This window comes from Hibiscus syriacus, unplaced genomic scaffold (genome assembly GCF_006381635.1).
Source record: "Hibiscus syriacus cultivar Baekdansim isolate YM2019G1 unplaced genomic scaffold, ASM638163v2 tig00110556_pilon, whole genome shotgun sequence".
Taxonomy (NCBI): domain Eukaryota; kingdom Viridiplantae; phylum Streptophyta; class Magnoliopsida; order Malvales; family Malvaceae; genus Hibiscus; species Hibiscus syriacus.
The window spans coordinates 5,206,469-5,218,813 of record NW_024062779.1 but is presented as its reverse complement, the minus strand read 5'-3'; the positions used below and the strand labels follow the sequence as shown (position 1 = coordinate 5,218,813).

The window sequence follows — 12,345 nt, the reverse complement described above, 5'->3', positions numbered from 1 at the left end:
TATATTATATAATAATTTTTATATTTTAATAATCAAATAATATATTTTAATAATATAAAAATAAAAATCCTTAAAATCTTAAATATATTATATAAATATAAAAGAAAGTTAATAATTTAAACCGGGTCGGGTCGGGTTGATTTTTTCACCTTAAATCCGCCCCGACCCATCCCAAAATTATTTATCATATAATTAATCCTGCCGTCTCAAACCCTGAAATTTCAAAAAAAAATCCTATAAGATCGGGTTTGGTCGTAACCCATCGGGTTCATACTTTTTGACCATCCCTATATATAAATAGTATAAATTTCCTTTTCCTCCGTTTTCTTGTTGACATGTACGGTTTAAAAAAAATCATAGTTTTTTAAGTATAAAGTACGTTTTAAATACAAATGAAAAAATAAATTAATATCAACAAGGTCGGTTCAAGTGGTAAGCAGTTTGATATTGTTTAAACAAGTCTCGAGTTCGAGTCCTTATGTATGCAGAAAATCCTCGCTGGAAGACTCAACTACCAAAGACACTTGTGTGACTCAAGTCGGTCCGGATTAATGAAGACAAAACCTTGAGAGTCGGAAGTACAACCTAAATAAATAAATAAATTGAGAACTTATATATATGATAGGGGATTTATATACTTATATATGATTTGATTTATATACAACAAACTTATGAATAGTTTTTTTAATATTTACGGATATATTTATAAACTCTTTCGTGAAAATATCTATTTAATATTTTTAAACATTTTAAATTAGTATACATTAAATGAATGAATTTATAAATATCAAAGTTACAAATATAAATATACATAATTTTAAAATTCTTAGATAAACATAAATATAAATTTATTTATTTAAACTCGATAGTAAAAGAATTATTATTATTCCTTGAGGTCTCGAGTTTGAGCACCAGGAATGTCGAAGGTACGGGCAATTAATGTGAAATGGTTAAGAATTATTTTTGAACAAATATCGTCTTGTACTTACCCAAATTACTAAAAAAAAACTTGATTTATCAGGCCTTATTAACATTTTTATGGGCAATTTTACATATTTTGTCTTTAAAATTCAATATAAGGTATATTTTTAAAGATGTCAAAGGAACCGGGAAGATAACTTAGAAGGGAAGAGAAGAGAAGGCTAACGAAATTGACTTGGGCATGGCTTTTACTTTTGCAGCAGTTTGAACCTTAGTTATGCAATATCTATCTAATTATCTGTACAATTTTGCGTAAAAACCGGCAAAAGATTAACTGCCACTTATGATAAATTTCTTTGATGGGACTTGAATAAAGATATATAACATTTGAAACGAGGGAAAGTGAACTCAGCTACAAAATTCTCAGTGAAAAGAAGAGGTCGAAACGAAAAAGAAAGCAAGACTGTATGGTGAAAACAAAATATTAAAAACATACATCTAATTTCTCCTCTTGTGAAGCAGATGCCGCTTCTTTCAAACATGTCCTCATCACTTTACCAAGCTTATTGCAAGCATCAAGGCAAAGCTGCATTGCCTGTATATATATAGAAGCAAATATTATAACCACAGCTTATGTTATTTAAGGTGAGTGTCGGATATCGGTATTTGATGGATACAAGTATACTCTCTTTTTTTTTTAGGTTTTTACATATATTTGGAAATTACCCATGTTTGAATATATATGTCAGTATTGGACATGATTAGACTGAAAGAGTTAATGGCACTTAAGGTGAAATAAAGGGTCGGGTTCCAAATACTATAGCATTTGATTTGCAGGAATCAGATGCCCCAAATTTAAGCAAATCTTAATGAGTAGTAGATGGTAAGACATACCTCATTAATGTCTGGGGTTGGCCATTCTCCCGTAAATGTTAGTTGAGTAACCTCATAACGAGAAGGCATACATGTAAGCATTAAGCTTCCATCTTGGTAGCTTTCCTCTTCAAGAATAGGATCAATCACAAGGTTTTTCCCTAGACAGGCCTAAAAAACCAAAATCATGCATTAAACACGTGAAAAAGTTCTTCAAAGAGGAACTCGAACAGTATTCACCGTTGAAGGTTAGAATAGAAAGGACAAAACCATTCCATCATGGGTCAGAGATTGGAATTTGAAGAATTGTAAAATGCCATGCAGCGAAGAACAAGCTTCTGAATATCAATGTGCCTTTTTGTTTTCCAGGTTTTAGCAATGTATTATCAATCCCAGTTCTACTGTTCTCAATCACCAACTAAATTAAGTACATCTTCAAATCTTTTGGCATGTAACTGATATAAATGCACTAGCATCATCAATAATAGTGGAGCGCCAAATCTATTGGCATGTAACTGATATAAATGCACTAGCATCATCAATAATAGCGGAGTCATAATATTTTACTAGTACAGATAGTAAGTTGCTTACGTAAATTGGATTTGGGAGTGAGTATTAGATATGAGTATGCGTCTGACAGACTCTGGCACGCTCTTCTTCTTTTTTTCTTTTTACCACCCCCCTCAAAAAAAAAACAAAATCTTCCATGATTAAAGGACAGTTTCTCATTCTCATGTTTGAATACGCATCAGACATATATTTCAAGGGAAATGAAGAGTTGGAGTAACATAGGTAAGGGCAGTGCATAATAAGGCAGCCAACCTGAACTAAAGCAAAGTGAAATGAGAACAAACGAGCAGGAAAGCGTGCTCAAACTTATGTCTGCATAATGATCATAATGCTTAAGGCAAAACAAAGACACTTACCACAGAAACTGCAGCAACAAGGTCATACATCATGATCCCAGCATCTGCAAGGGCAAGACTAGCACACGATATCACCACAGGAATATCACCTGTAACCAATGTTATGAAGCTTATTAACAAATGGAAATAAAAGAATTTTGGGCCATATCCATAGCACATAAGAATTTTCATTTTATAGCTAATTTTTTTGACACCCAACAATCATCTACAGCATTGTTAAATACTTATTTAATGAAACAAGCATTATGTGAAACAGTAATTGTAAGAAAAAGAACCAACTTTATGAAAGATGCCATAAGAAGGATCAAAAGAATAGACAGGTTATGAAATAAAACAAAAAAGATATGAAAAAGGCATCTGTATCAGAAAAAACAACAGGCCAGTTTCAAGCCTAATTACTAAGGATTGATGAGAATACTTACTGCCCCCAGATTCCAACACCAATGCAAAGACATCCACGGTGGTCTTGGGAAATGTTTCCAACATTATTGCACCTTCCAAAGCTTTATGAAGCATTGAGGAAAACTCTTTGTGATCTGATCCCTAAGGAAAGGGAGATCAAGAAATAGATCAACTTAATTGAAGAAAAGAATTAAAAGAGACTAAATCAAAGATACTACATATATAATCCAATGGCACCAGAAAAGATTGGCACTTCCAATCATCTCACATACCTGTCCTCGAACTGGAGTGCCAAATGTTGTATAGCTGACATTGCAATTTAACCTCCCAGTATCACTGTACATCATTGCTTTCTTACTTTCTCTTGGCCCAAAACTAAATAATTCAGTACGAATAACACATGCATGTAGAGTAATCACAGAAAATATCAGTATTTGAAAGAAATTTTTGCAAAATAAAGCAAAGGGTTATAAAATCTTTAAAATAGTATAAAAAAGAATATGGAAATTTCACACAGATGATGTTATACTCACACAGATACAATGACCTTGGTATTCCCAAGCTCTGCATAAGCAGATCCAGAAGCAGAGTTTACTGCACCTGTCCTGAAAACTACAAAACACCAACATTTGAGGATTCATTTCAAGTCAGCAGGGCAGAATACATGAAAAATCCATTTACAAGTGGATATAAAGAATTATCCATAATTTTTCTATAAGAGTCCATCTTCCTTAGCTTCTAGATGCCAAAAAACTACGAGAAAATCCATTGTCCGCAGCATGACAATTATACCACTACGGATTTCTCATGCTCTATTTAAGAACAAACATGTGAATTTTATATAAAATAAGGAGTCAAAAGAACCAAAGATTGATAACATTCTGGCACCGGTAATAACAAATCACAAAGCAGCAAAATCACGTAACTACTCATTGAAATGGCCTTATTATAGAAAGCAATGGAGATTGGAGAGCACTAGACTATTGAAAAATAGAAAGATAGAATAAATTCTTTTTGTTGGTGAGCTTGGTAGGAAAGATGAAAATTTTGAGAGAAAAATTAACTTTCTTTCCGTTCATTGCTAGGTAGAGTTGAAAACCGAGAAGAAAGAAAATGAAACTTTTAGGAAATGCATAATTTTTAAACTAACTTTTATCCCTCCCTCATTTTCTCTCCTCTTATCATCCCAATTCGGAATAGTTTGTTCTTGAGCATTAGAATGGAAAATGGTTATCTCTTTTATTTTATTTACTCTGAATCTTTACTGCCAAGCATTCTCAAATTTTAATTTATTTCCACTTTCCCACTACCTCTTTCCATCTCTCCACTCAACCAAGCACAGCCTTAAGCATGAACATTCAAATGTTAATATAAAAATAAGAAAGGAGTTCTAAGAACCAACGATATAACATTCCGGCACGAGTAATAAAAAACCGCAATGAAGCAAAACCACTTAAGTACTCAATGAAATGACCATATTCTAGAAAGCAATGGAGAACACAAGACTATTCCCATACCCAGGTAATGAACAACACCGACATAAAGAGACGCACAAAAGAAAAAGGAAATATTTTTTTTTCTCAAGGATGATTAACAAAGAATCAACAGACTAGTATCTCGAAGATATCATAGTTTTCAACTTTATTTGCAATATAAAATATAAATTAAAACCAAGTTAACAATAACCATGATAATGGTAAAAACAAAAAGAACAACAACAATAATAAGAAGAAGAAGAAGATTTACATGCTGGTCGACACTGGTGGAAACCGCGGCCATCAGGTCGGACCCAATCGAGATCATTGTCTTTGAAAATGGGTGGGCGGGTTTTCTGGACAAGATTCGGCGAATACGTTGTCGGAGCTATACCGGGCTTTGCGGCCATGGTTTTTCTTCTTGATTTTCTCCTCTATTGACTCCGTTCCGGTCGCAGCTCTGCTGTAAACTTTCAAGTAGTTTAAGGTTTTATTGTTTCGTCTGCTAGGTCAAGACGATGCGTTTTGACGAGTAGAAAAATATATGGCTTAATAAGTTGATTTCAAGTGAAAATAATTTAGAAACAATGTGATTTATTTTAGTTATTTGATAGATTAAAATAATTTTAATTATGTTAAATTTTGTTATATCTGTGTTATGATCGAATATTTTAAATAAAAATATGTTTATGAAAAAATAATTAAAAAATATTAGTTATAATAAAATTGTGTCTCTCAAAGGCAAATTACTCTTACAATGACTTAGTTGGGTTCAATTTGGATTTAATAATAGCAATAGGCTGAGTGAGACAATTCAAGACTTGGAAATTTGAATGTTTGATGTCAACTCATCCTCAAATGAGGAGATATATGAAAAATTAAAGTGAATCTTGCTTAGCTTCAAGCAAGTGAAGTCATCAAAAAAGCTGAAAAAAGATCAATGCACCTGCAGTTTCAAACCTCAGTTGATTTCTCAATTTCGTATAACTTTCTGTACAAACGAGTGAAATGTGATACAACTCGTCTTTGTCCCATTCTTCTAAATAAACTCAACAAACAATACAATATGAAATAAATAATTTCTTGAAAACCCTCCTCTCTTCCTCTGCGGTGCCCTTTTAAGAGTACAAGGCAGAAAGGAAAGGAGGAGCTTGTGGGCAATGTATGTTAATCCTGTCTGTGGGATAGTTCTTCTCTGGGGGACCTAACATTTGCCATGTGGAATGACTCGAGTCGAGGTTCAGTTAAGTCCACTGCTTCATCATCAGGGACACACAAACTCCTAGCGTTGGAACTCAAAAGAACCAGTCTCTCCATGCACTCAGAAACGGCATCTCTTCGTCTTTCGACAAGTCCAATACCGTCTATATGTGATGGCAGTGTGCTCTTGGTTGACTTAGTAGGTGTAGTTGGCATGTGCTCCTCTGTATCATATAAAGCCTCAATTACCCTTTGATGTCTTTCTGCAGGAGCTTCATTCTTAAGGGAGGATGACATCTGCATAGTGAACAGAAAATGGTGATGTTATTGGATTCATTTAAAAAGGTAAGCAGACATAGCAGCCCTCCAATTGTTCAGTGTAAATAATCATCGAGCAAAGGCAAACAAATCGCATAGTAGCAGCTTCTAAGCGGATTTCAAAACATTACCTGGAGAAAGTTTACACGAATATTTCTTCTTTTAGATTTATCTGGAGCAATAGTCGAGAGTGTTTGAACAACCTCACCCATTGTCGGCCGAGCATCAGGGTCCAACAGCAAGCACTCCTTTGCTAGGTAAGCCATTACCTGCATCTCTCCTTCTGGAAATTTGCCTTTCAAACGAGGGTCGGGTAACTCTGAGGTCACTGACTTACAATCCTGTAACAGAGGGGTAGCCTGAATGGGAGACAAAGTGTAAACAAATGTTTTAAGCATCATATCCACCAACATCCAGATACTTTAGCACATGCAAACAAGCTACTTTACCAATATAACAAGACTTTCTTCTTTGTTGTTTGATTTATGGATCGGTTGTCGACCAGTGATCAGTTCCAAAAGAACTACACCGAAACTGAAAACATCTGACATAAGTGAGGCTCTTCCAACAATTGCATACTCTGGTGCAAAATAACCAAAGGTTCCTTGCATTCTTGCTGGAGAACTGGAAGTGCTGGGAGCTCCATCAGCTCTTAAACGTTTGGCCATGCCAAGATCGGTTATCTGAACATGTTCAGTACTTATGTTAGAAATTCATATGTACATGGTTTATTTTAGCATTCCTTTGTCAAGTGTACTCGATACGTATTTTTTTGTTGTTTTATCCTTACTTTTGCACTCCAGTTCTTATCAAGAAGAATATTTGTGGATTTTACATCTCTATGCAAAATTCTAGGAGCAGCCGCTTCATGAAGATATTCCAAGCCCTTTGCAGCTCCCATGGCAATCGAAACACGAGCTTCCCAGGAAATATTCTGCCCCCAAACCCCATTCAAACAATCCCTCAAATTACCATTAGGCATGTACTCAAATACTAGCAGTCTCTTATCACGTTTCCCACTGGATTTCGAACAATAGCCAAGCAAAGGCACTACATGACAATGATGTAGCCTCGACAACAACTCAACCTAAGCAGAACAACGCTGTAAATACATTATTGTGTTTTTGGGAACAACATAACGTTCATTAAAATAAATTAGACTTTTCATTAACAAAGAAAGGCAACTTGAGATTGTACCTCTTTCGAAAAGATGGAATCTGCATCGGGTCCTCCTTGAACTTTAAGTCGTTTTACTGCAACAATTCTTCCATCCTTGAGCTGGCCCTGATACACATAACTACTTCCTCCGAGTCCTATGAGGTTAGAATCAGAGAACTTGTTGGTTGCATTTTCCAGTTCGGAGTAGGCAAACTGAAAAACTGTTCCAAGTACAGTCCCCATTTTGCTCCGGTGAAGGAATGAAGCCTTTTGAAAGCAACCTGAAATAGACCAGACATCATGCTTTACATATCCAAACCAAGTTCAGAATGATGAATACTAGAGTGCTAGTATTGCCAAAAAAAAATGGTTGAGAGTTCTGAATAGAAGCATAACTAAAAAAAAATCATGTCATCAAAGAATGGAAGTTATAACATATTACAGCTTACATACCTGGAATAGGCCTAGTGGGGTAGCCGGCGTTAATCTTAGTTTCTGACACCAAAGAACTCTTATGACTAATTAAGTTGGTAGCACTACTGCAACTAAATTCTATATCCGACAAGAACATTGACGGTTGGATGGGGCATTTGGGGCACTTGTCCTTTCTATAGAAATAGCATGTTACTGAAGCTAGGAGTGCAAGAGTTGTGAAGATTACAGAAAGTAATAGGACAATTACGATAACATTGTTAGTGAAATGCTTTCTTGAAGATGGCACCCGAGGAAGTGACCCTGAAAAAAAACGTATAGTAGAAGTAAATAAGCTCCTAATCCTTGATCCCAACACTGGCCACTTCAAATTAAAAAAACTTGGTACCAAAGATTAGATAGGCATTAGTTACTTGCTACGCATAATTAATGTTCACCGGTCATCTGAAATGGCACATAACTGCAGCTGAACTATACTTTATTCTTCAGAAATACACATTTATATTTGGACATTTTATGTTGGAAGAAAATACCAGCAGTGCAGTTGCAGGCTGAGAAACACGTAGTGTCATGATTGTCGACTGCTACATTTGGGAATCCATCAGTGGCACATAAACATGTCCACCTATCTCCACTTGATTCAACTGCCAGGATGCCACACAATTTGGTTTTTTAAATACGACAAGACGGTGAAAAGACATTGCATAAAGCATGAATCATCCTTAGCACAAGTATACTTGAAATATCATGCAATAATTAGGCAGATTTGGTGCAAAAGGAGAAAAGGTGGGAAAGTTCCAAACTAAATCCTACTTAGATTCAGGGTAATTTCACCCATTTTCCTGCTATCATCTGTCAAAATGCTACTACTATGGAATTTTCATGATACCCTCACTTTGACAAAGCAATGGGATATGCACGTGGGTTAAATTCGAGGCTTTATTGCAGTCGAACAGCAATAGTAGCATCTTCTGTCAATTCCTAACACCAGCAGAACTATATGAAAGTAGTTTGAAGATTTCAGAATTAATCTATCAGAATAATATAAACATGTTACCTGGACTGCAATCACAGGATCTAGAACAGTTAGATTTAAGGATAGAGTTGGGGTCTCCTGGATATAAGGAAGAGCACGTGCATTTCCAGTTGTTACCGCCCGATGTATTAGAAAATACATCTGCCATTTAAGCGGTCACAAGGAGATTCAGCTAAGTAGCATTTAATGTAAATAGCAAACAAACAACGAGAGGCATCTATAAGTCTTCAGGCTGCAAATGCTTTAAAAAGTGCTAAACTTTGGTTGCCAACACATAACCAAGCAAAGGTGCATCCAAAACCCACTATTTCCAATGGTAATATGGTATTAGAAAGAAAATTAAAGAAAAAAAAATGAGAGATTTAAAGATGGTTATATTCATACTAACCACAAAGGCTTTGCTGAATCGAAATCAAGCAAATGATACAAGCAAGAGCAACTTCTACTTCGAGCTTCATTTGACCTGAACGCTAAGACAGAAAACAAAAATCTAGTCATCTCTATGTTATACAAGTCCAGAATGAAAGTCATGTAATGCTTCAACAGAATCTGAATCATGAATTACCTAATTTGATTCGTCCTAAGTATTTTAGATGAGCAACTGCATTAATATAGAGTAAAATCAGAAACCTACCTAGCTGGAAAACTTAATTCGATTTGTTGTTTCCAGAACTTCCAAACCATAAAGTCAACAAGATATCTCAATCCTCATTGAGGAAGTCAACTTGGAGTTCATTTTAGATAAAAGGGATCAGCAAAATGAAAGAGGGAAGAAATATAGAATAAAAGCTTGGGTGTTTGAGTTCAAACCTCCAGGGAGAAGCTCGAAAAACAGCACATCAATATGAATGGACAAAGACGGATGATATTCGAAACCATTGGAAGAATAGAATAGCAACAAAACAAAACCATCAACCAACTCTCTGAAAATTATCCATTTGCCAGCATGAAAATGACTTCTCAACCATTTCAGTCTTCAGGTTCAGGATAAAAAATACTGGGTTTCTTTTTTTCTCGTAATTTTGGAGCTTTGCCAAGTCTTTTTCAACGGTTAAAAATCAGAAAGAAGATGGTTTAACTTCAAACTTCAACATGTACCGACATACTCTGCTACTGTATATGCTGGGGACTGGAAACGCACGTTTGTAGAGTTAAAATTTATGTATTTGGTAATAATTAAATCACTCATATTAAAATAATATCTTAATTTAAATCATTCAATAAATTTAATCTTTTATATTTTAAAATTTCATCAATTTAGTTTTTTTCTTAAATATTGACATAAAGCAATAACAAATTATTATAAAATGTTCTATCTAATATTCAATGTCAATAATATATTTGTAATAATATTTTAATTGAGTGATATGTTTATAAATTTTAGAAAAAAAGGTGACTTGTCTATTATAAACACATAATTGAATGATTTGGCAGGGTATTTTACACTTAAAACTTCAATGTTGTTGGAGGTCCCACTTTTTGTCGTTGTCCGGATTTTGCCGTTGGATCAAAGAATGTCAATCATTGTGATCACGTTGTTAAGATTAGATCCCTTCTAAAAAGATAGGATAATTTGGGTAATCTAGATGTCATTAAAACTGTAATTACTAAAAAGCATCAAAAGTCAAAGAAAATCGTGAAAGTTTAAGGCTTAAATGCTCCATTATACCTTAAATATATTATTTGTATAGAATTATCCTCTAAAATATTTTACCGAACGTTTTAATCTCTAAAGTTTAAAACATTATCTCTAAAGCTTTTATTTAGGTCCCCTAACTTTTAAAACTTACAATACAGTCCTCCAACATGTATTCCGTTTGCAATTTGGTCCCCGATATTACACTGCCGTTAGTACATTTGCAATATGGTCACTGAACTTTTTAGGTGCTTGCATTTAGGCCCCCCAACTTTTAAAACTTGCAACACAATCTTCAATTTCATTCTAAACCCCAAATTCCTTTTCGATCTCGAATTTCTTTTATAAAAGTTCTTTAATCAAAGGAGATAGATCTATTCAAGGTGCATTTACTTATTTTATCGTGTTTGTTTATATAAAATACTTCTAGTTTACAAGTCAATTAAAAAATGCTTAAAATATATAAATGACCTTTAATTACATGATGTTATTTTATAAAGTCTCACCAACTATTAAAAGTTACAAAATGATGTCTTAAGAGTTTTGTTTTATCAAGTTTCTGACTATTAAAAGTTACATAATGATCACATTATTATTCGTATGTTCAAACTTATCTCTTTATATTAAAAAAAGTAATGGTTGTTTGAACCAGACACTAACCCGTTGAATGAAATATGATGAAATATGTTAAACATCCGTAAAATTTTCAAGTTAAAAAATTGTTTATACAAAAAATGAAGCTCCTTTATTTTTGAAAGAAAATAAATATTCAAATAAATTTATAAACTTAACTAAAATATTTCAATATTTATGTGCCCACTTAAGTAATCATTTATCGTACTCGAATGATTCATCGAGACTCTTCCATTAATGTTGATATCCTATCACGAATAAAGAAACTTGTAACATGCACACAAAAGCAATATGGACGTTTAGCTTATAAAATTCAATAGTATACATTATTCTATACTATTTTATGAGGTTCACATACATAAATGTGCAAGTCAAATATGAACATGTACGCATTAAGTATAAAGATCTATAATCCTTAATTAATTATTAGGGATTATCATACTTACACAAGTACAAAGAATAGCATATTTCAAATCAAATAGGTACATACTAAAGTTTTATAATCCTTAATTAATTATGAACATGTACACATTAAGTATAAAGATCTATAATCCTTAATTAATTATTAGGGATTATCATAATGAAATTGTTATTTTATTCATTAACTTATTGACTTTATTTGGATGGAATTTCATGGTTTTTTATTTAGTATCTGAATTTCTAAAGTTTATTCTCTCTTTTATTTCTCTTATAATAAGTTTTGTAGGTTATATCTATAAGCTTCGATTTTATAAGACTACGATATAACAATATTTAAGATAAAATTTTCATATTTATTTTCTAAAGAAAATTCGATATCGAAAAGGAATTTGGGGTTTATAATGAAATTGAAGATTGTGTTGCAAGTTTTAAAAGTTAAAGGACCTAAATGCAAGCACCTGAAAAGTTTAGTGATCATACTGCAAACATACTAATAGCAGTGTAACGTCGTAGACCATAATGCAAACGGAATAAATGTTAGAGGATTGTATTGAAAGTTTTAAAAGTTGAGGAACCTAAATGAAAGCTTTAAAAAAATTCAGTGATAGTTACTATTTACCCATAATAATATTTGGAAACAATTAATAATCTTCTCTTAACCTTGTGGTCGTGGGGATCGAATCTCACGGTGGACAATTATTCATAATTGTCGGAGTCTTCCACGGAAGTTGCTCTCATCCTAGCGTTGGGGGCAGCCTACTACCCTTCTTCCCCTTACCTCATTACATATATGAATAGGATAAACTAAATTTTTTAATAACCTTTAATCTGCCCTTAATCTACGCTCCATCGAAAACAAAATCCAGACGCAGATCACAACAAGCTTTAATTTATTGTCAAATTCCAAATTAAGAT

At 33.6% G+C, this 12,345-nt stretch overlaps 2 protein-coding genes across 4 annotated transcripts; both read right to left on the bottom strand.

Annotated features, from left to right (window-relative positions):
* Positions 1 to 1,320: 1,320 nt before the first annotated feature.
* On the bottom strand, positions 1,321 to 5,028 carry LOC120131378 (exosome complex component RRP41-like). The gene is made up of 7 exons (XM_039148385.1): positions 4,869 to 5,028; positions 3,656 to 3,734; positions 3,395 to 3,497; positions 3,143 to 3,263; positions 2,721 to 2,809; positions 1,816 to 1,965; positions 1,321 to 1,516 (listed from the first exon to the last, which is right to left on the bottom strand). Exons 1-7 carry the CDS (start codon positions 5,005 to 5,007, stop codon positions 1,406 to 1,408), a joined length of 792 nt encoding a protein of 263 aa, XP_039004316.1. The 5' UTR covers positions 5,008 to 5,028; the 3' UTR covers positions 1,321 to 1,405.
* A 560-nt stretch (positions 5,029 to 5,588) lies between these two features.
* On the bottom strand, positions 5,589 to 9,569 carry LOC120131419 (receptor-like serine/threonine-protein kinase NCRK). 3 transcript variants are annotated; one of them, XM_039148412.1, is made up of 10 exons: positions 9,552 to 9,569; positions 9,130 to 9,204; positions 8,763 to 8,882; positions 8,239 to 8,349; positions 7,727 to 8,008; positions 7,313 to 7,554; positions 6,906 to 7,202; positions 6,565 to 6,798; positions 6,247 to 6,474; positions 5,589 to 6,094 (listed from the first exon to the last, which is right to left on the bottom strand). In XM_039148412.1, exons 2-10 carry the CDS (start codon positions 9,197 to 9,199, stop codon positions 5,765 to 5,767), a joined length of 1,914 nt encoding a protein of 637 aa, XP_039004343.1. In that variant the 5' UTR covers positions 9,200 to 9,204; positions 9,552 to 9,569; the 3' UTR covers positions 5,589 to 5,764. The 3 variants fall into 3 exon arrangements, with proteins under 3 accessions (XP_039004343.1, XP_039004341.1, XP_039004342.1); XM_039148410.1 differs by lacking the exon at positions 9,552 to 9,569 and adding an exon at positions 9,376 to 9,517 and having other exon boundaries at positions 9,130 to 9,211; XM_039148411.1 differs by lacking the exon at positions 9,552 to 9,569 and adding an exon at positions 9,376 to 9,516.
* Between the last annotated feature and the right edge of the window lie 2,776 nt (positions 9,570 to 12,345).